At 42.7% G+C, this 27474-nt stretch overlaps 1 protein-coding gene across 1 annotated transcript in view; it reads right to left on the minus strand.

Moving 5' to 3' along the window:
- The window catches only part of pmfbp1 (polyamine modulated factor 1 binding protein 1), a 967668-nt gene that overhangs the window by 334682 nt on the left and 605512 nt on the right, over positions 1–27474 (minus strand). The window contains exon 20 of the mRNA XM_078544531.1: positions 27236–27403. Within this exon, the coding sequence (XP_078400657.1) occupies positions 27236–27403 (168 nt within the window). The remainder of the gene's footprint in view (positions 1–27235; positions 27404–27474) is intronic.

Raw genomic sequence — 27474 nt, forward strand, 5'->3', positions numbered from 1 at the left:
GGGCATCTATCCAACAGTGGAAAATTGTCCAGGTATATCCTGTGCACAAAAAAGCAGGATAAATCCAGTCCAGCCAACTTCTGACCAATCAGACTACTTTCAATCAACAGCAAAGTGATGGAAGGTGTCAATGGACAGAAGAGCTGAATTCTGGAGTTGAAGTAATTGTGACTTTTTATAAAATTCACTCATGGGATGTGGGCTTCGCTGGCCGGGCCAGCATTTATTGCCCATCCCTAGCTGCCCTTGAGAAGGTGGTGATGAGCTGCCTTCTTGAACCACTGCAGTCCATGTGGTGTGGGTACGCTTACAGTGTTGTTAGGAAGGGAGTTCCTGGATTTTGACCCAGCGACAGTGAAGGAACAGCAATATATTTCCAAGTCAGGATGGTGAGTGACTTGGAGGGGAACTTCTAGGTGGTGGTTTTCCCATCTATCTGCTGCCCTTGTCCTTCTAGGCGGTAGTGGTTGTGGGTTTGGAAGGTGCTGTTGAAGGAGCCTTGGTGAATTCCTGTCTGTGACATCAAGGCAGATGTCTTGCTGGTCTTGCCAGGGATACCCACATCCCATGAAAGAATAAAAAATGTTTTTGATCAGTGGTCCTGACATAAGATGCTCAGAAATAGGAGCAGGAATAGGCCATTCAGCCTCTCGAGCCTGCTCCGCCATTGAATAAGATCATGGCTGATCTGATCGTGGTCTTAGCTTCACTTTCTTGCCTGCCTCCCATAATCCTTGACTCTCTTCTCGATCATCTCTTTGAATGGTTCAATGTCATATTTTGTTTGATAACACTCCTATGAAGCACCTTGGAACTTTTACTACACTAAATGCAATGTATAAAATGCAAGTTGTCATTGTTTTAATTACCAGGGATGTTAACTGCAAATAAATACATAATGCTGTGCCAAAATGTGCAGTGCTTATGTAGGATTTTGCAATAATTATGTTTACAATTAGATATGACAGTAAAAAATGTTTTTAAAAATACAGCTTTTTTCAATGTATGACACATTAACATAACATTAAAAACAGATAACTTTTGCAAATTTACACAATATTGACTTCTACTGTTACAAGGATCCAGCACTGGAAAATTCTTCATAGGGTGGTACTTTTGAGTGGTGCCCACCTAAGCCACAGGAGAACTGGTTTCTAGTTCCACAACCTTTACAGAAATTTCAAAAGATTCAAAAGAGCTCTGGATTGGCAAACTGATGCTCTGGAAAACCAATCTGACATCCATCTATGCCAGCCAGTAACATAATATAATGCAAGCTGCCCGTGCCAGTCTGGGACATTGTTAGTGGGACGATGAATTTGTACTCTAGTATAATTTGGGATGGTGGAGTGAAGATCAGCTGTTGTTTTGTGCAGCAATGCGTCCCGTTTAGCTTGTACAATGTACTCCAAAGAACTCCGTATAGAAGATCAGGGAACAGCTGAAGGGCCTACGCCTGCTTAGTGCTTTACTAAGAGTGTGGGCCCTTATCTCCGGCAACACATCTTTGGTGAATGACACTGGCTATTTCTCAGCAGAGAATTCAAAGTCCTCTTGAAATACTATTCTCCAAAATAGTTGTAGCCTTAGGGATAGATGCAGAGGAATAGAAGGATAAAGATGCACTGATGAGATCATAAAAGCCATTCTGGTAGAACTTAGACCTTGTCATACCCAAGCGCAATAAGGGCCAATTTAAGGACCCTTGGCAAAGGATGCATCTCACCTGATACTTGGGGAAAAATTTTCCCTCATCGGGGTGTGGGGGGAAGTGTGGGAGCGGGTGCAGGCAGGTACGCCTCCAATTGGCACCCCCGATCAGGGGCCCACTGCCATTTTATGTCTGCCAGGAAGCACTATTCGCTCCCTGTGTGGGTGGGCGGGGTGGATTCCCTCAGCCAGGAGTGCACTCTTTCACGCATGCATGCGAAAGAGAGCACAGATCTCCCTGAGACTAAGTGCTGCCTCAGGGAGATCAGCTCTGATTTAAAACTTCTATTAAACATGTTTAAAAATTTTCCCTGCCATGTCCCCTCATGTGACACTGTCACATGAGTTGGGACATGTCCATAAGTTTTATTGAAACCTTTCTTAAAGATTTAAGTACCCTCATGAGACCTCATCCCACCCGTGGATGAGGTTTCATGCTTTTTCCGAAGCCTGCCAGGGCTCCTGGCCTGCCCGCCAACGTTAAGGTTGGACGGGCTGATCCATTAACGACCTTAATTACTTTTTCAATGGCCTCAATAGGCCGTTGACAGGTCGGTGGGCGCACAGTTGACTTGGCTGTGCCCCAGCCGACCTGAAAATGGAAATGACGCGGGGTGACGTCGGGAGTTCCACCCGACGTCATCCCGCGTCGGCGAGTGGGCCTTGTCCCCGGAGATCCTGCCCTAGGTTTGCTGATTTTTCAGTCATCCCTGATGGCCACCTAAAACAGGTATTAGACCTCTTATACTTGTAAATAAAGGGCCTGCTTTAGGCATCCTCTACTACGTTTGATATCACAGAAGCGGGGCTGCTCTGCTCAAGATTCATAACTGATTACTGTGACCACCACCAAAGGATACCAGGTTTTGGTTCAGATGAAATTATAAGTATAAGCATGAATTTTTTAAAAAATGTTGCTGTGGCATCAGGAGGTGTAGGAGTGCTTGCCAAGTTCCACGATATCTTAATTGCCCATGCCCCATTGCCACTCCATCTCCCCACCTAGGACCTAACTTCAAATATTAATTTACTTAAATCATTGGAGACATGAAAGGCACTGGCAATCTGCTCAATTAATATTAATGTGGGGTGAAGCACAATTCTGAGCAGGTCTTGGGCTTCTGGCACCGGTGCGTGTTACTGTCACTTTCACGGCCGAGTCCGGCTGCTGATGAATTTATACCTCACCGCTTCATGAACAACTTTGGGCTAATGCACTGGAAATGCAGTGGTTCTGTTACAGTCAGAAGAGACAATTAATTTATGCAGTTTAAGTACAACTGAGTAATATGGAGACAGGTCCTTATTCATGTGAATTAATGATTGACCACTTTGCTATCAGCAAGCTAATTAAGGAAGATGCTACGAGTAGTGATTTCAAACCACTTGCAATGTATGGAAGGACTGTTTGAAAAAAACACTGCATTTCACACTTGCCAGATTGCTCAGACTCTTGGGATATAATGGTCCAAAACTTGGTTCCCCAAGGGCTTGGATGCAGGGGGGATACCCAGAAGATGCACTGGGGGACCCCTCTGGAAGTCCCCATGCAAGGACTGTATGGCAATTGTCCAGAATGTTCAAACATACGATAGGCAATTACCCTGCATTGGGAACCATCTGATACATTGATTTAAATCGAAGACTTTGGATGGTTCCGGCTCTCTTAGCAGAATAGTTACCCAGGCAAAGTTAGAAGAATTAGAGCCAATTTATTTTTCCTTGACACTTGGTGGATTTTCCATTGCACTGAATTATTTTGTTCACTGTGCTCCTTATTTTCTTTTTAACACTTGCTCGAGGTCATTAATTTGTTTACACAATGCTGTCAATTTGGTAATACTTCGTCGGCTCTCAATGATGTGTTCCTAGTTGCAAAGCGTTAGGCTGGAAACTCCAGAGAGGCTCTCTGTGCTTGTTCACAAATAAACTGACCTTGCCACATATTAAATTATAATATTAAAGTTTTGCTGTCAACATGCTACTCAGGACACAGTGCAACACAACTGAATTCACCTAAGCAGAATTTCCAACACCAACAGTACCTACATAGCTGCTAGCACCTTGAGAATAAAGGAGCAGTTTGAAGGTGGAAAGGAGGACTGTGCTAAAGAAAGATTAACTTTTCCTGGCTCAAAAATCAAGAAGGGGGAAGCAAGCTGCTGCTAATGAGAAGTAAGGGCCACCAATGTTAAAGAAATGCATTTATTTTTAGGCTCTTTCTTCAAATTTGCCACTGCCACAATTTCCTGTTAAATAGAAATTGCACCACTTTAAGACAATGTGGTATAGATCATTTTGTGTGGCAGTATTTTACTCAAATTAGGGAGAGCAACTCGCATTGAAAAATTATGGCACCGCCTACCCTCTGAACTGCCAACCCAGGCTGTGCCACGTCAACCCATTTTTTTCCATTCTCGCAAATGGAACTAAAATTTATTTTAAGTGAAATTTAGTTGCAGCCACATATACAACATTTCAGATGTGTGTAGAAAACAAAATAGAAAAGGTTGTTTGTAGCTTCTAATTCATTCATCTTCCTCCTATTATAACATTACTGTTTTACCCTCAAAGAAGATAAATATTGATCAAATCTTACAGACCTGCAGCAAACACATTAATCAGATGCTGCTGATTTTTTTAATCACTCCAGACTTTTAATAACTGTATATTCAGAAGCTTCAGCATCTCCTCAGGAAACCAAATGCTCAGATGATGAATTATGATCCCATAAACTGATAATAATTACCATAGTACAGATGTAAATAAGTATAAATCTATTAAGACTGAAAAGAAAAACTACATGGTTTGATACAATATTATCTACTGACTTTGCAAATCATTAAATGTACAAAATTATTTAAAAAAAAAATTGACCTGAAAAGCTATAAATTATAGTTTATCCACTGTGTATATTAAATGATGCAGATATTGAAACTGGAGCAGATCATTCAGCACAATGAGCTTTCTCTACAATTTCAGTTTTTCATGGCAATTCTATTTTTTAAATTGTAATTTCCTGCCGATGTTACATTTTGATTGGGTATATAGGAACTCTACCCAATTTTAGGAAGAATGAATGGAAATACTGAAAACCTAGGCATGAATTACAAGACTGATGCTACTGCCATAACTATGGAAGAAAATCACAAGTGGTTTATGTAGTATAAGGATCTGGCACAAAAAGGGTTAATGTGGGACTGAATATAGTACCGCCCACAGAGTGATGTAAGACAGCATATGACTCACACCAAGGTCAGTTGTGTATGTTGGACAGAGCCGTATGTACCAAGCAGCATAGAGACAACTCCTAGCTTGTACCTTTTACTATGGGCTGAATTTTCTGTTTTGGGGGGGGGGGAAGACCGGGAATGGACCTGATTGCGGGTCCGCGCCGCCATTTTATGTGGGCGCGCCAATTAAGGCCCGCCCAGCGTAATGCCTGACTCCCGAGGATAGCGGGTGTGGGTGGGCGACGGTGGAAGTGCATTGTCCGCCGGGTCCAATGGCGTCCCAGTGACCTGTTTATCAGAAGCGCTGGCAGCCTTTGCAAGGCTGCTCACAATGTCAAGTGGAAGGGCTCACCAGAGGGCTTCTGGTGAGCAGGCCAATCCGGAGGGTAAGCCAGCAGAGCAGGTGAGGCTGGGGGATAGGGCAGCGGGACAGGACAAGTCAGAGGGTAGGGCGCGGGGCCAGTGTGCCCCTCGTTTCTTGGATGACTGCCTCACTGCCCTCCTCGAGGAGGTGGCAGCACGGCGGGAGGTGCTGGTTCCCCAGGATGGGAGGAGGAGGCCCCCCCCACATGATGAAACGTGCCTGGGAGGAGGTGGTGGAGGTGGTGAGCTCCCGCGACGTGGTGCGGCGCACCTGGATCCAGTGTCGCAAGCGCTTCAACAACTTGTGCTCTGGCAGGGTGAGTACCATGTCAGCATTGGTCATGTAATCCAGTAGGTCGGCTTACCCCACTGCTGCCCCCACGCCCCCCAAATCTGAGTGTAATGACTGCATTGAATCATTGACGGCATTTGTCCTTTGCTGGGTGGGCAAGAAGATACTGCCCATGCCGAGGTCAGCCTGAGAGGGTGATGAAGCGATGTGTATTGCCCCCACAACATGTGTTACACTAAGTCCCACATGACTGGTTTAGGGGCAACCTGGAGGTGCTGCACCTAGGCACTGTGTTTGAACTCCAGGATATGTCCAAGTCAGGGTGATGATATGCTGGGAGGGGAGCTTCAAGGTGGCGTGGCAACGACCCATCTGCTGCGCTCTGTGCTCCACGTGTTTGTGCTTCCTTGCTATGGTAGGATATACTGTAATGTGATGTAGGCAGCATGCGTCCAAGGCAGAGGTGGGGGGTGTGCAGCAGGCCTAGCATCATTGTGTGAGTGTTCGGCAACAGCTGGGTGAGATTGATATGTCCCACTGTGGTTGGGGTGGGACCTGCGTGAAAAGAGTCTATGTGCAATTTTTACTAATCAATGCTTGCGTCTCATTTTCAGGAGAAGAATGCTCATAACGCGGCAGAGCGTGCGAGGACTGGTGGCAGCCAGGCGCAGGTCGCCATTCTTAGCCGCTTCAAGCAGGAGACCCTGGATCTGGAGAGGCGCCATGCGCTAAGGTCCACTGGTGTCGGTGAGGCTGGGGTGCCATGGCTAAGTATTTATGCCCAATACTGAGGTCAGCATTGTTCTCCCAACAGCCTTGGCACTGCTGAGTGTTAATTGATTTAAGTTTGCAACATGGCTTAACCATTGGTTATGGAAGGATGAGAGCAGAGTGATCCGGGGGAAAGGGATGCACTTTGACATTATCTCCACGTTAACTGATCCACTGTCCTTGTTCTTCCTTTCAGCATCAGCGGAGCAGGGCCAGGAGGAGGAGCAGCAGAGGCACCCTCTCACACCTGAGGGGTCTTAGGTCTCACCAGAGTCACACCATTTCTGCAAGGCAGGCACCAGCACAGATGCTAGCACCTCAGTGGGAATTCGAACATCGGCTAGTGTCCTGGGGCACAGTGGCGAGGGCACTTCACAGTCGCTGGAGGAGCTGGCAGAGACATAGAGTGCCCATGGCGCCAGCAGTCGGAGGACTGCAGGGGGCCAGGCAAATACTCAGTTGGTGCCTGATGATGTGCCTCTGGAGTTGTCCGCGACGCAGCAGGTGCAGGAAATGTGGCCAGGTGTGCGGGAGCATCTGGGGGAGATATGTGAGGCTCTGCTTGGCTTGGTCTCCATGGTGGAGGAATCTATGTGGGCGACTGCCAAAGCAATGAGCCACATGTCCGAGTGCCATGCATCCTCCATGGAGATAGTGGCGACTCTCGTGGAGAGGCTACTCCAGGAGACTCGTCAGGGCTTCCTGGGGATGCGCTCACACCAGCAAGCCCTCACATCAGCATTGACCTCAGCTGGTCAGTGCCAGTGTGGCAGATGGTTTGGGCATCAACTCTCGCAGCTCGGTGCCCATCCGTCCACGGTGAGCAGGGAGGTCCGAAGCGTCCTCATGTTGGTGCAGCAGCTGCCTGGCGCCTCTGCGGGCACCTCTCAGGGTGCTCCGGATGAGGGCAGCAGTTCTTCCGCCTCTCTCCCAGTGACTGTAGCATCCAGTGAGGCTGCGGTGACTGGGGAGATGACAGCTGTGGAACTGGCATCTCCCTCCCAAGCGGGGCCAGCACTGGCTCCACAGGCCAGAGGACGACCGCCAAGGTCATCGAGGCCAACAGGACAGCAGGCTGTGTCAGAGGCCACTCCGAGCGATGGGGCAGCACCAGGACGTAGCACCCAGAAACGAAAACATAAGGCCCCTTAGGCACACCACGGGTTTTTCACTGGTGCTTTTGTGTTGGCCTGAGATGAGGTCGTTATGATTTGCTTGTTTGGTAACACCATTCTCTTTTTCTTGGAATAAGTTGGTTTGCTTGATAGAATAAATTCAGATATGTCACAATTGCTGAGCGTGCCTCTTCTTCTGCATGTGTATGGTTTCCAAAACTGTAATGAGTGCTTGGTTGGACATTGAGCTTTATTAACAAGTGACTGTTCCTGACCTGGCAGATTTTGCACTTAGGTGCCGAGTATCGAGCCTACAGCCCAGGCTTTTCTTGGAGGTCCATCTGTGGTGTGCTAGCTGAAGCTTTGTTGGATTAAAGCCTCCCGGGTGTCCTTGCCTCCCTGGAGTATGCCCGGATCAGCGGCTACCCCCTCAGCATTTCCCTGTGCATGTTCATCCTCGGACTCATCATGTGCAGCCGCAGCCACTACGTCGACGTTTTCATCGTCCACTGCATCCCCCCTTTCCAGCGCAAGATTGTGGAGAGCGCAGCATGTAACCACTATCACCAACACACGATCTGGGGGGTACTGGCTCGTCAGAAATAAAGAAGAAGAGAAAGAGTAAATTAAATATTTCGGGAACATTATGACTTGTTATGATATGGCAGGTGGTATTTGCTGGGTTGACCAAATCCCAAAGGGCAACTTGGTCAGGTTATCACAACGATTTTGCAATTTGTATTTATCCTGAGAAGGTATGTGTACTGAAGTCAGAAGTAAAGATTCCACTATCACTTTTGGAGATTTTAAATAATAAATTAAAACATTTATTAACAAAAGAAAAGGAAACTTAAACGCACAAGATTACAGTTTCACAGTTACATTTAGTCTTATAAAATTTCCCAAAAGATTTTTACTTAAGACTCTCAAATAAACCTCATTTTACAGGCAACGGTCCCTATAGATTCTTAAGCTATAAAACATCTAGTAATATTACTGCAAGGCACCCACTGTTGCTATAGGGGAGGTATGTCACAAGCTTCTCTCTCCCTTTCCCCTGATAATGGAAATCCAAGGCTTGTAACAAAACCTTGCTTTCTGGAACAAGCAAGGACTTCTCTGGGGTGGCTGGAGGCTGCTTTTTCACTGTACACTCTTCAAGGTCTCACATGGCCATGCACATTCATACAGCTTTCAATCTTTTCTTAAATAAATTTCTTCCCTTTCATCTTTACCCATTGTTCGTAATATTGTTTTGTAAGTTACCTTTCCCAGAATCTAAAAATCTTTTATGTTGTCAATATGGCCACCACTTTCTGGAAAAATAAACTTAATAACTTTGCTTTATTTATTTATGAACTTTGCCAGTTATAAAACCTCCTTTTTGTCTCTTTGAAATTCAACAACTAAAAATTCCCTCCTCATTTATCTGTTAATGCAAATTCCTATTGAGGCTGTATCGACTGGGATCCCATCTTAGCTCTTCCATCTCCACTTCAAAATGCCTGCTTTTACACCTAACCTCTTTGATGATTTAAACCTTGCAGTCTGACTGTCTTCAGTTTAATTAAATTAGTCACACACATCCAATATACACACAGCCCCCACAAGCCTGCTTCACAGTATCCCACAGTAATATTGGAAAAAATGATATTTTCTTTACAGATAGTTCAACTCTGTAAAAAGCAAGCACAAGCAAGAATTTGACAGACTCGTGAGTCAAAAAAGTAAAAGCTGCATGAGAGAAGTCTGCAGGTAGCCAATCCAGGCAGCCATTGTTAAAGAATGCTTTTCAAGTTGAGCGCCATTGCTATTGTTGCAGAGCATGCCAAAACTGGCAAGTGTGGGTAATTCCTTTGTCTTCGGCTGAACTGTGACGCTATCTTGAAATTCAGACAGCTGTTAAAGCAGAACATACACTTTTAAAATTTTGAACATGGATCAGAATTCCATGCTTCCAAATCTATTACTAATCCCAGATCAGTCACAAAATTAGGGACTTTGGTGGAAAAGGTTCTTAAGATACAACATAATTTCAGGTTTAAATAAAAAGTCAGAAGAAGAGCTGGCGAACACACTGCTTTACTTGGTACTCCCGATTGTGGATGACATTATTGCAAGATACGGAATTAACGAATCATCAACAAAATTCAAAGAGGTACTAAAATTCACCATTTATTTTAATCTAAGAAGCAATAAAGTACTCAAAAGAGCTAAAATCAATAAGAGAGTCCAACAGCCAGGAGAACCTGTTGATTCATTCATCAATGAGCTGTACAGGATGGCAGAAGGTTGCGAGTACGGAGATTTAAAATTGGAACTCATCAGAGACAAAATAGAGGTAAGAGGAGCAGATGATGCACTCTCTGACCTCCTGCAAACAAAGGAAGATCTAACTCTGGAAAAGCCAATCCAGATAGTTAGACAGTAGGAACTCTGTGAGCAGCACAGGACCATCTTAAAGGGAGAGAATAAGTCATGGTGCAGAGGCCAACCCACAGTCCAGCTATTTAAGCAACAAAACACAGGGACACTCTAACTCAGGGAGAGCAATATCCAAACTGGCCAGCAGAGCAAACATGCCAATGCTGTAAAGCGATGTGCCTCCACAGGCGAGGTCAATGTCCTGTGAGTTCAGCCCAATGTTCCAATTCAAACTGCGCTACGGCAAACTGTGCAAGACAAAAACTCTGAAATGCACAGAAGGCCCAAAGATTATCCACGAAGTTGAGACTGCAAGCCTGGAAAAGACACAGGCATGCTTCTTGGGTGAGGCAAAAGATCTTGGTTTCTCATTTTTGAATGTGGACATTTTAGTCCATGGCCATTTAACAAATTTTAAATTTGACACAGGAGCCAGCGTAGTAGTCCTGCTGGACAAAGAGCCGTGGCTAAAAGATCTCTGGCTTCGAACAACAGACACACTACGTTATGGGCCTGGAGGAATCCAACTTCCAGTCATAGGCGTGATTCTGGAAACACTAAGGTATGGCGGCAAAGAAACCTTCGAGTTGATGTTTGTCAGCCTTTCTCTCTCTTGAACAGAGATGCCTATCTAGCCCTGGACCTCCTCAAAGTGGCAGAATATGTCAAGACAACCACTGTTGTTAGTCATACAGAACTGCAAGTTCCTGAGTGCTCAAACAAAAAAAGTGTATCCGGACTGGGATTTCAGCTCTGAATTGTCTTCTCCCTTTGCGGAGCAGGGTTGTCTTGTTACAGGTGCTGGAAAACCTACAATGGTCAGATCAGCCAACTAGCCAGGAGGTAACCACGACGCCTCGAGTGGAGGATGTAAAAGAGAACAACCAGTAGTCCGATGAGCCTCAACCACAGGTTCTGACGACGGTATAGTAGATCAATGCTGTAACCACAGAACATATGCTGCAACTGCCAGCCAGCATGCCAAAGCCACAAAAGATGTTGGAACCTGATAGCAGCCATCCATTGTCGACAGCGAAACGCAAAGGTGAGCGTACGACTAAACCTCATTCTCATCACGGGAATGCTCTTTCTTAGCCACAGAGGACATTGAGGCGATCCACATGACAACAGAAAAAGCGAAAGAAGTGACAAGGAGACGAGCACAATATTTGTCCACCCCACAAGAAACAAGTTAGAGTAGCAACCACTGATCAACGCAACAGCTGAACCGACCAACTGTGGTTTAAAATTAAGAAATGGAAGAAAAAGATTAAAGGTACCCAGATGCCAGCTCAACCTCCAAACCTACAGAAAGAACCAGCAGTGACAGAGTCTATCTTCCTTCGACAGTGAGAATGAGATATGGAAGGGTTTTAAGGCCTCCAGACCACCTGAATCTTTGAATTCAAGGACTTGAAGGGGTGAGATTGGGTGGTAATAATGCAGTAATAGTGGAAATGTATTAGTACTGAGAATGTATGATAGTGTTAACAATGGGAGACATAAAGTAAACTATAACCACTTAAAATGCATGGATAAAGACTTGGGGGAGTTGTAGTATTAGGGTCTGGCACATATAGGGTTAATGTGGGACTGAGTATAGTACTGCTCACACAGTGATGTAAGAGAGCACATGATCTGCATCCAGGGTCAGTTGAGTGTTGGACAGGGCTGTGTGTACCAGCAAGCATGGAGACAGTCCTAGTTTGTCCCTTTACTATATCTTTGTAAATAGTTTGAAAAGTCAATAAAGACTTACAGTTAATCTACATATGACTATGAAGACTTCTTCTGACCTTCTGAACTATAACCAACACCCTACGACAGTTTATAGCCATCTGAATCCCAGGATTATGATACTTCTGTTCATTCCCTTGCTCACATTTATTATTATATACATTTAAATGCTTTCTATGTAGTTTTCCAGTATGGTTTTTTTTTTGTTTATATGATAATAAACAGTACTTAATCGGAATTGAGTGTTAATGTACTGTGGATATGTGTGCAACATTGCAGTATTTTTCACCACATATGCAGTGATGTTTTGCTTGGCCTACTGGAACAGATTAGTACATTCAACTATTCCAATCACAGAGTCATTTTTTTTCTGGGAAATCTGGTTACAAAGATCAGGATTTTGTAGCAATATTTTGTTGCAAACCAGAGGAAATTAAAAAGTTACAAGCTTCTTCTTTCCACAAGTTAAATGTACACAGTTCTATACCTTGCAGCTATTTAGTTTGTGACTAATCTATTGAGGCCACCATTTTAAATTAGGTCTTTAAATTCCCGAAAAAAATTCAAAATAACTTTTAACGTTGCTATGCTTAGATCACATACTAGAGGACCTCCTACAAAGAAGTGAAAGGTAAGTATCATAAATATACATCCCTTACAGATAAAACATCCAATCAACAGAAAAATGTAACTGAAATAAAGTAAACAGAAAGTGCATGCTAAATGCTTGAATTTTAAAATATATTACTAGTGCGCCTCCTATGACGTTGGAATGATAGAGAAGTCTGGAGAAATCCAACCTGTGCTCCACCTGGTAGATTGGGAGTGTATTTGAGGCTGCAGATGGGAACTGAAGTGAGGTGCTGAGAATGAAGGGTCCTTTTTTGAATGAGGGACCTGGAGCACTGGTGGGGGTGGGATCTGGTCAGAGCTATGGGAAGCCAAATCATGGGTACATTTGGGGTCATAGGTCCCAGCTGGTAGGTGGCCCAATTTCAAGTAGCAGCTACAAGGTACTGGTCAAGGAAAGGGTGCAAGGAGATTGGGAAACAAGTGTTCCATTGGAAAAAAAGTAATATGAGGAAATTACTTTATGGTGCATTATACCACAATGCCGCATAATTTGCAAATCCTGGAAGCTGCAAGCACAGGAAGATAAATACAATGTAAATTACTCACCATAGAGAAATGGGAAAGTGTTATAAGAACATAAGAAATAGTAATAGGTCATTCAGCCGTTTGAGCCTGCTCCACTGTGGCTGATCTTCCACCTCATTTACACCTTCCTGTTCCATCCCCATAATTCCTTGATTCCCATAGTATTTCCGTCTTGAATATAATCAATGGCTGAGCATCCACAGCTCGATTCACAACCCTTTGATTGAAGAGATTTCTCCTCATCTTAGTCTAAAATGATCAACCCCTTATTCTGAGACTGTGACCCCTATTTTTGGATGCCTTGCCCAGGAGAAACATACTCTCAGCATCAGCCCTGCCAAGTCCCTTTAGGCTTCAATGAGATCATTTCTCATTCTTCCAAACTCTAGGGAATGTAGGCATGTAGGAAATTGTTCGTGTACAGTTAAGGTACATTCCCACAAGAGGCAAAGTTAGGAACCAAAGCCAGGGCTCCCCGAATGATAAAAGAGATAGAGAGTAAGATGAAGCAGAAAAAGGGGGCATATGACAGATGTCATAAGAATCAGACTAAAGACAGAAAGTTCAGAGGGAAGTGAAAAAGGAAATAAGAGAGCCAGATTAGCAACTAACATAGAGAGGAATCCAAAAGTTTTCTACAAGCACATACATAATATAAGGGTAGTAAGAGGAGGGGTGGGACTGATTAAGGACCAGAAAAGGTGATCTAATCAGGGAGACAGAGGGCCTGGTTGAGGTACTAAATGAATATTTTGCATTATCTTTACCATGGAGAAAGACACTTTCAAAATCATAGTGCAGGAGGAGGTAACTGAGGTACTGGATGGGCTAAAATTTGACAAAGAGGGGATATTAGAAAGGCTGGCATTACTTAAAGTTGATAAGTCACCAGGACCAGATAGATGCTGAAAGAAGTAAGGGTGGAAATTGCAGAAGTACTAAACATAATCTTCCAATCCTCCTTAGATATGGGGAGTGGTGCCAGAGGACTGGAGAATTCCAAATTTTACATCCTTGTTTAAAAAGGTGTACAAAGTTGAACACAGCAGATACAGGCCACTCAGCCTAACTTCGGTGGTGGGAAAGCTTTTAGATGCAATAATCCAAGATAAAGTCAATAGGATAAGGGTGGATTAATAAAGGGAAGCCAACATAGATTTGTTAAAAGCAAATCATGTTGAACTATCTTGATTGAGTTTTTTGATGAGGTAACAGAGAGGGTTATGAGGGTAATGCAGTCGATGCAGTGTATACGGATTTTCAAAATGCATTTGATAAAGTGCCACATAATAGGTTTCTTGTCAGCAATCTAGAGGGCTATTGAATAAAAGGGACAATGGCAGCATGAGTACAAAGTCGGGTGAGTGACAGGAAACAGACTAGTAGTAAACAATTGTTACTTAGACTGGAGGATGATACACATTGGGGTCCTCCAGGGATCAGAACTACAGCTATTGCTTTTCTTGATCTACATTAATGACTTAGACTTAAGTATACAGGGCACAATTTCAAAATTTGCAGATGACAGGAAACTTGGGAGTATTGTGAACTATGGAGGATGATGATAGATTTCAAGAAAATATAGACAGGCTGGGGGAATGGGTGGGCACGTGGTAGATGAAATTTAATGCAGAGAAATATGAAGTGATACATTTTGATAGGGAAGACAAGGAAAGGCAATATAAACTAAAGGGCACAACTCTAAAGTGGGTGCAGAAACAGAGAGATCCTGTGGATATATGTGTATAAATCGTTGAAGGTGGCAAGGTAATTTGAGAAAGTGGTTAATAAGGCACATGGGATTCTAGGCTTTATAAGTCGAGGCATAGATAACAAAAACAAGGATGTTATGATCAACTGTTGTAAAACACTGGTTCAACCTCAACTGGAGCATTGTGTCCAGCACCACACTTCAGGAAGCATGTGCAGGCTTTAGAGAGTGTGCAGAAAAGATTTGCAAGAATAGCTCCAGGGATGAGAAACTTCAGTTAGGAGGATAGATCGGAGAAACTGGGATTATTCTCCTTAGAGCAGAGAAGGTTGAGAGAGAGAATATTTGATGGAGGTATTCAAAATCATGAAGGGTAGAGTAGTTTAAGAGAAACTGCTCCCTTGAACAGAGGGTTTGAGAACCAGGGGGCACAGATATTAAGACAATTGACAAAAGAACCAAAGACGACATGAAAAAACATTTTTACACAGCAAGTGATTAGGATCTGAAATGTAATGCTTGAAAGGGTGGTGGAAGCAGATACAATTGGGGGACTCATTAGGGAACTGGATAAGCTGCTGAAGATAAAAGATGAACAGTGTCACGGGGAAAGGGCCAGGGATTGGGACCAGCTGAACTGCTCTTTCATATAACTGTCAGACCTGGTGGGCCAAATGGACTCCTTCAATCCTGTAACCATTCTCCTCAGTCTCAGGAGCCTAACCCTCATCCCAGGTCTTGTGAACCATTGTTGCCCTCCCTGTAAGGCTCGTATATCCCTTCTTAGGTGCGGAGACCAAAGCTGTACACAATGCTTCAGATATGACCTAACCAAGGCATTATAAAGTTGCAATAAAACTTCTTTCCTCTTATGCGCCAATCCTTTTGTAATAGAGGCTAATAAAGGCTAACATACCACCTGCTTTCCTGATTGCTTGCTGTACCTCATGTTAACTTTCTGTGATTTGTATAGAAGGACACTTAGGTCACTCTGAAGACCAAATTTTCCAGTATTATACCATTTAAAAATTATTCAGTATTTCTACTTATCCTATCAAAGTGGAAAAATTCACACTTCTCCACATTATTTTCCATCACTTCTCGCACAATCACTTAATTAGAACCATAGAACCAAAGAACACTACAGCACAGAAAAACAGGCCATTCGGCCCTTCTAGTCTGTGCTGAAATATTATTCCGCTAGTCCCATTGACCTGCACCCAGTCCATAACTCTCCAGACCTCTCCCATCTATGTATCTATCCAATTTATTCTTAAAACTTAAGAGTGAGCCCGCATTTACCACGTCAGATGGCAGCTCGTTCCACACCCCCACCACTCTCTGAGTGAAGAAGTTCCCCCTAAACCTTTCCCCCTAAAGCCATGTCCTCTCTTGTTTTTCTCTCCTAATCTAAGTGGAAAGAGCCTACTCACATTTACTCTATCTATACCCCTTATAATTTTGTAAACTTCTATCAAATCTCCTCTCATTCTTCTACGCTCCAAGGAATAAAGTCCTAACCTGTTTCATATTTCCCTGTAACTCAACTCCTTAAGACCCGGCAACATCCTAGTAAATCTTCTCTGCACTCTTTCAATCTTACTGATATCCTTCCTGTAGTTAGGCGACCAGAACTGCACACAATACTCCAAAGTTGGCCTCACCAATGTCTTATACAACCTCACCATAACATCCCAAATCCTATACTCAATACTTTGATTTATAAAGGCCAGCTTTGAAAGCCTTCCTCGCTGTCCACAACGCCTCCAATCTTAGTGTCATCAGCAAACTTGCTGATCCAATTTACCGCATTATCATCCATATCATTGATATAGACAACAAACAACAATGGTCCCAGCACAGATCCCTGAGGCACACCGCTAGTCACAAGCCTCCAGTCTGAGAAGCAATCATCCACTACCACTCTCTGTCTTCTCCCACACAGCCAATTTTGAATCCAGTTTACAACCTCTCCATGGTTACCAAGTGTCTGAACCTTCTGAACTAACCTCCCATGTGGGACCCTGTCAAAGGCCTTACTAAAGTCCATGTAGACAACATCCACAGCCTTTCCTTCATCTACTTTCTTGGTAACCTCCTCGAAAAACTCTACAAGGTTTATTAAACACGACCTACCACACACAAAGCCATGCTGACTATCCTTAATCAGCCCTTGGCTGTCCAAATAATTGTATATCCGATCTCTCAGAACACCTTCCAATAATTTACCTACTACTGACGACAGGCTCACTGGCCTGTAATTACCTGGTTTACTTATGGGCCTTTTTAAACAACGGAACAACATGAGCTATCCTCCAATCCTCTGGCACCTCACCCGTGGCTAAGGACATTTTAAATATTTCTGCCAGGGCCCCTGCAATTTCTACACTAGTCTCCCTCAAGGTCCAAGGGATTATCATGTCAGGCCCGGGGGATTTATCTACCTTTATTCGCTGTAAGGCAGCAAGCACCTCCTCCTCTTTAATCTCTATATGTTCCATGACACTACTGCTTGTTTCCCTTCCTTCCTTATACACTATGCCAGTTTCCTGAGTAAATACTGATGCAAAAAAACTGTTTAAGATCTCCCCCATCTCGTGAGGCTCCACACATAGACGACCACTCTGATCTTCAAGGGGATCAATTGTGTCCCTTACTATCCTTTTACTCTTAATATACTTGTAGAAACCCTTCGGGTTTACCTTCACATTATCTGCCAAAGCAACCTCATGTCTTCTTTTTGCCTTCCTGATTTCCTTCTTTAGTATTTTCTTACATTTTCTATACTCTACAAGTACCTCATTTGCTCCTTGTTGCCTATACCTGCTATACACCTCTCTCTTCTTCTTAACCAGATCGCCAATATCCCTTGAAAACCAAGGTTCCCTATGCCTGTTAACTTTGCCTTTAATCCTAACAGGAACATGCAAACTCTGCACTCTCAAAATTTCGCCTTTGAATGCCTTCCACTTACTGAACACATCCTTGCCAGAAAACAACTTATCCCAATCCACTCTTCCTAGATCCTTTCTCATTTCCACAAAATTGGCCTTTCTCCAATTTAGAATCTCAACTCGAGGACCAGACCTATCCTTATCCATAATTAACTTAAAACTAATGACATTGTGGTCACTGGACCCAAAATGTTCGCCTACACATACTTCTGTCACCTGACCTGTCTGGTTCCCTAATAGGAGATCAAGTATTGCATCCTCTCTCGTTGGTACCTCTATATATTGATTTAGAAAACTTTCCTGAACACATTTGACAAACTCCAAGCCTTCCAGCCCTTTTACAGTATGGGAGTCCCAGTCAATATGTGGAAAGTTAAAATCTCCTACTATCACAACTTTCTGTTTCTTACATCGGTCTGCTATCTCTCTACAGATTTGCTCCTCCAATTCTCTTTGACTATTGGGCAGTCTATAATACAACCCTATTAGTGTGGTCACACCTTTCCCGTTCCTCAGCTCCACCCATATGGCCTCTGTAGATGAGCCCTCCGGGCTGTCCTGTCTACGTACAGCTGTGATATTTTCCCTGACTAGTAATGCCACTCCTCCCCCTTTCATCCCTCCCCCTCTATCACGTCTGAAACAACGGAACGCCGGAACAGTGAGCTGCCAGTCCTGCCCCTCCTGCAACCAAGTCTCACTAATAGCAATAATGTCGTAATCCCACGTGCCAATCCACGCCCTAAGCTCATCTGCCTTTCCGACAATACTCCTTGCATTAAAATAGATGCACCTGAGAACATTTCTATCACTTACAAACCTTTGATTTCTGTCTATACATGCATTCCTCGCTTGACCTTTATCCTCCTCCACCTCACTATCTGCTCTAACACTCTGGTTCCCCTTCCCCTGCAAATCTAGTTTAAACCCCCTGGAGCAGCACTAGCAAACCTCCCCGCAAGGATGTTAGTCCCCCTCCAGTTCAGGTGCAAACCGTCCCATCGGAACAGGTCACACCTTCCCTGGAACAGAGCCCAATTGTCCAGAAACATGAAGCCCTCCCTCCTGCACCATCTCCTTAGCCACGTATTTAGCTGCATTATCTTCCTATTTCTAGCCTCACTAGCACGTGGCACGGGTAGCACTCCTGAGGTCGCAACCCTGGAGGTCCTGTCCTTCAACTTTGCACCTAACTCCCCAAACACTCTTTGCAGGACCTCCTCCTCCTTCCTATCCACGTCATTGGTCCCTACATGGACCACGACATCTGGCTACTCACCCTCCCCCCTGAGAACACTGAGAACTCGATCCGAAATATCGCGGACCCTGGCACCAGGGAGGCAACAGACCATCCGGGATTCTCGATCTCTCCCACAGAACCTCTTATCTGTCCCCCTAACTATCGAGTCCCCTATCACTACTGCTCTCCTCTTTTCCCTCCTTCCTTTCTGAGCTGAGGGTCCAGTCTCGGTGCCAGAGACGCGACCACTACAACTTGTCCCTGGTAGGTCGTCCCCACCAACAATATCCAAAACGGTATACCTATTGTTGATGGGAACGGCCACAGGGGTGCTCTGCTCTTTCTGTCTATTCCCCTTCCGTCTCGTGACAGTCACCCAGCTACCTGCCTCCTGACTTTTAGGGGTGACTGTCTCCCTGAAACTCCTGTCTATTACTGCCTCTGCCTCCTGTATGATCCGAAGTTCATCCAGCTCCAGCTCCAGTTCCCTAACTTGGTTTGTCAGGAGCTGTAGCTGGATGCATCTTTTGCAGGTGTAGTCATCAGGGACAATTGTGCTGTCCCAGACTTCCCACATGCCGCATTCGGAGCATTTGACTGCCCTAACTGCTGCCTCCATTACCTACTCCTAATTTAATTAAAGAAACTTACCTGGCCTTACCTCACTGGGAGCAAGCTCGTCCTCAGCCTCTGCTCGCCGAAGCCTCTCAAGCCAAAGCCTCAAAGCTCCACTCCTTCACTGGGCCACTCACACGTTGGTTGCTCCTCTTCAGCTTCCCCTCCTTTTATTTTCAATCTCCCAATCACCTCTCCTCTCGCGCTGTTTTCAATCTCCTAATCACCTCTCCTCTCGCGCTGTTTTCAATCTCCCGACTGACTCTCCTCTCGCGCTGTTTTCAATCTCCCGACTGACTCTCCTCTCGCGCTGTTTTCAATCTCCTGACTGACTCTCCTCTCGCGCTGTTTTCAATCTCCCAATCACCTCTCCTCTCGCGCTGTTTTCAATCTCCCGACTGACTCTCCTCTCGCGCTGTTTTCAATCTCCCGACTGACTCTCCTCTCGCGCTGTTTTCAATCTCCCGACTGTCTCAATATATAATCTGTATATATCCTTTTGCAACCTTTTTGCATCTATCTCACAGCTTATTTTTCCACCTAACTTTATATCATCATCAAATTTAGATAACTTACACTTGGTGTGCCATCTAAGTTGTTGATATAGATTATGAACAGCTGAGGCACAAGCACTGATCCTTGTGGCACTCCACTAGGTTGAGCTTGCCATCCTGAAAATTACCTTTTTCCTACTCTCTGCCTTCTGCCCAATAACAAATCCTCAATTCATGATATTATATTACCCCAACCCCATGAGCTCTAATTTTGTATAATAACCTCTTGTTTGGCACCTTATTCAATGCCTTTTGAAAATCCCAATACCACATGTCCACCTGTTTCTCCTTATCCACCTTGCTACCTCAAAAAATGTTAACTGGTTTGTTAAACACTATTTCCCTTCCATAAATCCATGCTGATATTGCCCAATCATATTTTGATTTTCTACGTATCCTGTTACCAAGTTGTTAATAATAGTTTCCAGCATTTTCCTATATTGACATCAGTTAAGTGGCCTTTAATTCCCCATTTTCTCTCTTCCCCATTTCTTGAATAGAAACTTTTTCTACCCTCCAATCCAAGGGGACTGTTCCAGAATCTAGGGAACTCTGGAAGATCAAAACCAATGCTTCCATGATCTCTGCAGCCAGCTCTTTTATAACTTTAAGATGTTGCTGGTCAGATTTAAGGAATATATCAGTTTTTTGGTCCATGAATTTCTCCAGTGCTATTTCTTTGTTAATACTAATTTCTTTAAGCTTCCCATTCTCATCAGACCCTTGGTTCTCCATTATTTTTGGATTTTTTTTGTGTCTTCTACCATGAAGACAGGTAAAAAGTACTTATTTAATGTCTCTGCCATTGCCTTATTCCCCAATATAATTTCTCCTGTCTGTCTCTAAGGGACCCATGTTTACTTTTTCTAAACTCTTTCTTTTTACAGACCTATAGAAGATTTTACGATTTGTTTTTATGTCTCCTGCTAGTTTACTCTCATATTCTTTTTTCTCTTTCTTTATCAATTTCTTGGTTATCAATTATTGGATTCTAAAATCTTCCCAGTTCTCCAATTTACTAATCTTTTTGGCAAAATTATAAGCCTCCCTTTAATCCAATATTACCTTCAAATTAACTAGAAACAGAAAATTCTGGAAATTCCCAGCAGGTTGGACAGGATCTGTGGAGAGAGCAACAGTTAATGTTTCAGGTCGATGACCTTTAGTCAGAACAGATCCACCAGCTCTACCTCACCATTACCCATCACCTCTTTCGACCCCTCCACTGTCTTTACATTCTCAGACTGTTTGTTCAACATTCAGTACTGGATGAGCAGAAACTTAATCCAGCTAAATGTTGGGAAGAAGATCAAAGTAATTGTCTTTGGTCCCCACCACAAACAACTGTCCTGTAGCCACTGCCTCTATCCCTCTGGCAACTATCTGAGGCTGAACCAGACTGACCCAAAATAAGCTTCCAATCATGAATCAGTGCTACCACTCAACTGCCTGTTTCCAAATCTGTAACATCACCCAACAGTGCTCCTGCCGCTGAAAACCTTTGTTACCTCTAGACTTGACTATTTCAATACACTCCTGGCCAGCCCTCACGTTTTACCCTTCATAACCTTGATGCCACCCAAACCTGTACTGCCCGTGTCCTAATCTACACCAAGTCCTGTTTACGCATCTCCCTGAGCTTGTTGACCTATACTGGTTCTCAGCAAAGCAATACCTTGATTTTAAAACTCTCATCCTTGTTTGCAAATCCCTCCATGGCCTTTCCCGTCCCTATCTCTGTAATCTCCACAACTCTCTGAGATATCTGCAGTCATTGAATTCTGACCACTTGTGTATTCCCGATTTTAATCACTCAAGCACCGATGGCTGTGCCTTCAGCTGCCTTGGCTAAGTTCTGAAATCTTCTCCTTAAACCTTTCTGTCTTACTACCTTGTTTTCTTCCTTTAAGACACATCTTAAACCTACATCCTTGACCAAGTTTTTGGTCCCCTGCCCTAATAGCCTTTATGTGACTAGGTGTCATATTTTGTTTTATAAGGCTCCTGTGAAGTGTTTTGGGGGGATTTTACTATTTTAAAGGCATTATATAAATACAAGTTGCTGTTGTTGATATCTTTAACTTCTCTTGTTAGCCATGGTTGGACAACTTTTCCCATGGGGATTTCATTCCACAAAGGAATGTATATTCGTAGCCATGTTGCAGGAGGTATTACACAAGAAGAGCATGTAGAGGTAGGATACCTAATGTATGAGAGATATTTATCTATTAGCTGATTATAATAAAAGTCTCACAATGTGAGAAGCATCTAATCCATACTGAAATCTAGATACCTAATCATAAGTGTATGAAAAACAGCTTATTTTCAAGGAAAAGACATATGGCACATGAAACTGGTTATATTTATAATCTTCTGGAGCTAAACTCAGTTTTCTAAATTTACAGAATAATGATCTGTTATACTTTATAAACCTGTCCCCATACTCTTAACAATTTTAATTTAGAGACTGTAGAAATTAGGATTTTTTTAGATGACAAACGATCAGACTTTATCAAATCTTAAAAGTACATGTTGTAAAACATTCTAATTTCCGTCACTTCAATCCATCAGTGAAACTGGGTACCAATTTTTTTTATTCATTCATGGGGTGTGGGCATCGCTGATTAGGGCAGCATTTATTGCCCATCCCTAATTGCCCTTGAGAAGGTGGTGCTGAGAGGCCTTCTTGAAGCGCTGCAGTCCCTGTGGTGTAGCTGTCAGGGAGGGAGTTCCAGGAATTTGACCCAGTGACAGTGAAGGACGGTGATATATTTCCAAGTCAGGATGGTGAGTGGCTTGAAGGGGGACTTCCAGGTGATGGTATTTCCATTTGCCTGTTGCCTTTGTCCTTTTAAATGGTAGTGGTCATAGGTTTGGAAGGTTCTATCTAAGGAAACTTGGTGAGTTCCTGAAGTGCATCCTGAAGATGGTTCACACTGCTGCCACTGTGCGTTGGTGCTGGAGGGAGTGAATGTTTGTGGATGGGGTGCCAATTAAACCGGCTGCTATGTCCTGGATGGTGCCAAGCTTCTTGAGTATTGTTGGAGCTGCACTCATCCAGGAAAGTGGAGAGTATTTCATCACACTCCTGACTTGTGCTTTGTAGATGGTGGACAGGCTTTGGGGATTCAGGAGGTGAGTTACTCTCCACAGGGTCCCTAGCCTCCGACCTGCTCCTGTAGCCACAGTACTTATATGGCTAGTCTAGTTCCGTTTCTGGTCAATGGTAACCCAGCAGGGCAAAGATGAGGGCTATGCAACTTTGGAACTCTCTGCTTCAGAAGGTGGTGGAGGCGGGGTTACTGAATATTTTTAAGGCAGGGGTAGATAGATTCTTGTTAGGTAAGGGAATCAAAGGTTATTGGTGGTAGATGGGAATGTAGAACTCAAAACACAAACAGATCAGCCATGATCTTATTGAATGGTGGAGCAGGCTCGAGGAGCCGAATGGCCTATTTCTGCTCCTATTTCATATGTTGATAGTGGGGGATTCAGTGATGGTAATGACATTGAATGTCAAGGGGTGACGGTTAGATTCTCTCTTGTTGGAGATGGTCATTGCCTGGCACTTATGTGGTGCAAATGTTACTTGCCACTTGTCAGCCCAAGCATAGATATTGTCCAGGTCTTACTGCATTCGAACATGAACTGCTTCAGTATTTGAGGAGTTGTAAATAGTGCTGAACATTGTGCAATCTTCAGCAAACATCCTCACTTCTGACCTTATGAAGAAAGGAAGGTCATTGATGAAGCAGCTGAAGATGTTTGGGCCGAGGACACTACCCTGAGGAGCTCATGCAGTGACGTCCTGGAACTGAGATGATTGACCTCCAACAACTACAACCATCTTCCTTTGTGCTAGGTATGACTCCAACTAGTGGAGAGTTTCCCCCCTGATTTCTGTTGACTCCAGTTTTGCTAGGTGCCTTGATGCCACACTCGGTTAAATGCTGCCTTGACGTCAAAGGCAGTCACTCTTGCCTCACCTCTGGAGTTCAGCTCTTTTGTCCTATGCAATAGGACCTATATCAACAGCTTCAATTTAAGAACATATATATTTCTGTTAATGCATCTGTGCAAAAACATTTACATCATACAAGATATAAAATAATTTGTTCAATTAATCCAATTAATTTAAACTAAGGAATACTCCATGTAACTCAATTAACCCTTTAAGGCTTTTTAAAACTACTCTTCATTGGAATTCACAGTAGATTTATATGTAAAATGTTTCTCTTGGAAAAAGAAGGCTAAGGGGTGACCTAATAGAGGTCTTTAAAGTCATGAAAGGTTTTGGATAGAGTGGTTACAGAGAAAACATTTCCTATTGTTTGGAAGAACATAACTCGAGGCCATCAATGTAAGTTAATCATCAAGAAGTCCAACAGGGAATCAGAAGAAACTTCTTCACCCAAAGAATGGTAAGAATGTGGAAATCTACCACAACCTTGAGTGGTTGAAGTGAATAGGATTTAAGAGGAATTTAGACAAGCATCTGAAGGAGAAAGGAACAGATGGTTATAATGGCAGATTTAGGTGAAGATAGATGAAAGGAGGCTGGGGTGGAGCATAAACACCAGCAAGGACTGTTTGGGATGAATGGCCTGTTACTGTGCTGTATATCCTATGTAATTCTCACAGTTACATCTCACCTAATTTTTCATTGTCAACAAACTTAGAAACATTATTCTCGGCCTCTTTGTCTAAGTCATTAATATAGATTGTAAATAGCTGAGGCGTCAACACTAATCCTTAACTATAGCCCACCAACCTAAAAATGCCCTCTTTATCTCTACTCTCCTCTTCCTGTCCTTAACCAATACTCCATTCATGATAATATTACACCCAAATCCATGAGCCCTCATCTTGTGTATTAACCTTTTGTGTGCACCTTATCAAATGTCTTTTGGAAATTGAAGTATACTACATCTATTGGTTCCCCTTTATCTATCCTACTCATTAAATCCTCAAAATAACTCCAATAAATTTGTCAAATATGAGTCAACCATGTTGACTTTGTCTGATTTTCTAAGTGCATTGTTAAGACTTCTTTAATAACAGATTCCAACAATTTCCTGCTGACTGCTGCCAGACTAACTGGTTTGTAGTTCATAGTTTTTCTTTCCTTCCTTTCTTGAAAAGCGGTGTTACATCTGTTAACTTCTGATCTGCTGGGACCGCTCTTTGCAGCTGCCTCTTTTAGAACACTAGGATGTAGGTCATCAGGTGCTAGGGATTTGTTGGCTTTTTGTCCTTAATTACCTTAAGTTCGTCACTCATTAACTCCTTGGTTACCCTCAATTTCTGGTAAATAATGTGTGCAGGCACAAAATACTTGTTCAAAGGTTCTGCCATTTCCTTATTCCCTGTGATAATTTCTCCTGTCTCTGCCCCCAAGGAACAAACATTTACTTTAGCTACTCTCCCCTTTTTTATTACTTGTGAAAGCTCTTACAATTTGTTTTTCATTTTCTGGCTAGTTTAGTTTCATATTCTATTTTTTCCCTTTTTTTAATTAACTTTTGGGTGGTGCTTTGTTAGTTTCTAAAACACTCCCATCCTCAGGCTTACTACTATTCATTGAACACTATAAAACTCTTCTTTTAATCTAATACTATCCTTAACTTCTCTAGCAAGCCATGGATGGAACTTTCTCATTAACCTTTCAGCTTTTTAATGGAATATATTTTTGTTGAACATTTTGAATTGCTCCTTTAAATGTTTCCCACTGTTTATTTACTGCCATACCTTTTAGCCTATTTACCTAATCAACTTTAGCCAGCTGTCCCCTCATCCCCATATAAGTGGCTTTGTTTAAACTTAAGATTCTTGTTTGCAGGTGGAGTATGTTGCTTTCAAACTTAATATGGAATTCAATTGTATTATGATCACCTTTTCGCAGAGGATCTTTTACTTTGAGATGACTAATTAAACCTGCCTCGTTGCACAATACTCTGTCTAAAATATCTTTATCCCAATTGGTTCCACAACATATTGCTCCAGGAAACTGTCACTAAAGCATTCTACAAACTCATTTTCCAGACTATCTTTGCCAATTTGATTAGTCCAGTAAGTCCCACACGATTATTACATTGTCTTTGTTACAAGCTCCAATTATTTCTTATTTAAAGCTCTGTCCAACAGTATAGCAACTATCAGGGGACCTATAAACTACTCTCGCCAGCATTTTCTGATCCTTGTTATTCCTAATCTCTGTTTCTACTTCTTGATCTTCTGAGCCATGTTCCTTTCTGACTAGTGTTGTTATGTCATTCTTTACCATCAGGACTACTCTTCTTTTTCCATTCTGCCTGTCTTTTGGAAATATTGTTCACCTTGCAAGAGATTACTATATAACAGTCAAATTGACTGTCTCATTTTAATTCAGTAGATTGTTATTTGCCTGAAGTATAATGCTTGATATCTTTTCTTAAGTTAAAAAAATGTAATCCCTAATTTGTGATGTAGAAAACATCATCAGTTTCCATATTTTCTTCACTATCAACCCACTGGGAATTTAACATTATTATTCTGCTACTGTAGCTGTATTCTACAAAAAGTAACATCAAATACTTCAAAGAACAGAATGCAGACAGAATTTTATTACCCAACTACCTGGTGGCTGCATGGAATGGACTACTGGGCAAGTTTCAACAGAACAGGAAATTGATTTTGAAAAACAAAGAAATAGTACACAAGTCAATCTAAAATACAAGTGTCTTGGCTCAGACAAAACAATTGGAAGCAAAGTGTTCACGGTCTGTTATGGCAACATTCTCTCAATAGGAAAGAAAGTTCAGCTAGCTCACATTTTTTGACCTTAAGACACAACAAAAACCTGCAATAGTTTCCAATTCATCTATTTATATTTTGGAATGAAGGTCTGGTATATAGTCTAATAACATGGCCATTTCTAGAACTAATGGGCTGCAATGCTTTCAATTACTAGCAATAATCATAATTTACTAATTTTATAAGTCACATTAGATCAGCAGAAGCTATGCAGAAAGATACATGTGCTTTGATCAAACTGGAACAAATACTTATATAAAACTATTACCTCACAAATGTAAATACATTGTTTTATGAAGTTTTGCTGTATTTTGAACTAAATAAGAGATTGTTACTGTTGCTGCAATTCTTCCTTGTCAAAATATTGAATGTGATGTTTATAATTTTTTTTTTGCAATCTTGCTTTTCATCCCAGAATACTGCATTCAATACTGCAATCACCAAAATTTGGGGAAAAATCAGCGGGTCCAGCTAATCCTGAATTAGTAAATACATACTTGCACGATTGTTAATTATTCTCTAAATACATTGTTAGATATTGCACTATTACAGAAAAGTGGAGTTACCTTTGTCTGGAGCTCTAAGACTTCGTTTTGTAGGGCCTGAGTCTCAGACTCCAGCTGGTAGATTGTCTCCCGCTTATGTTCAGAAATCTTCTCAGCTGACTCCTGAGCAAAGTGAAGAGATGAAAGTTCTGTATTCAGCTGTCTTATTGTATCTTGACATTGATCCACCTACAAAAGGGATAAGATGTCATGTCATATCATGTTATATGTGAGGGTTAATACAAACCAAAATATTTGAA

This window comes from Cetorhinus maximus, chromosome 6 (genome assembly GCF_964194155.1).
Source record: "Cetorhinus maximus chromosome 6, sCetMax3.hap1.1, whole genome shotgun sequence".
Classification (NCBI taxonomy): Eukaryota; Metazoa; Chordata; class Chondrichthyes; order Lamniformes; family Cetorhinidae; genus Cetorhinus; species Cetorhinus maximus.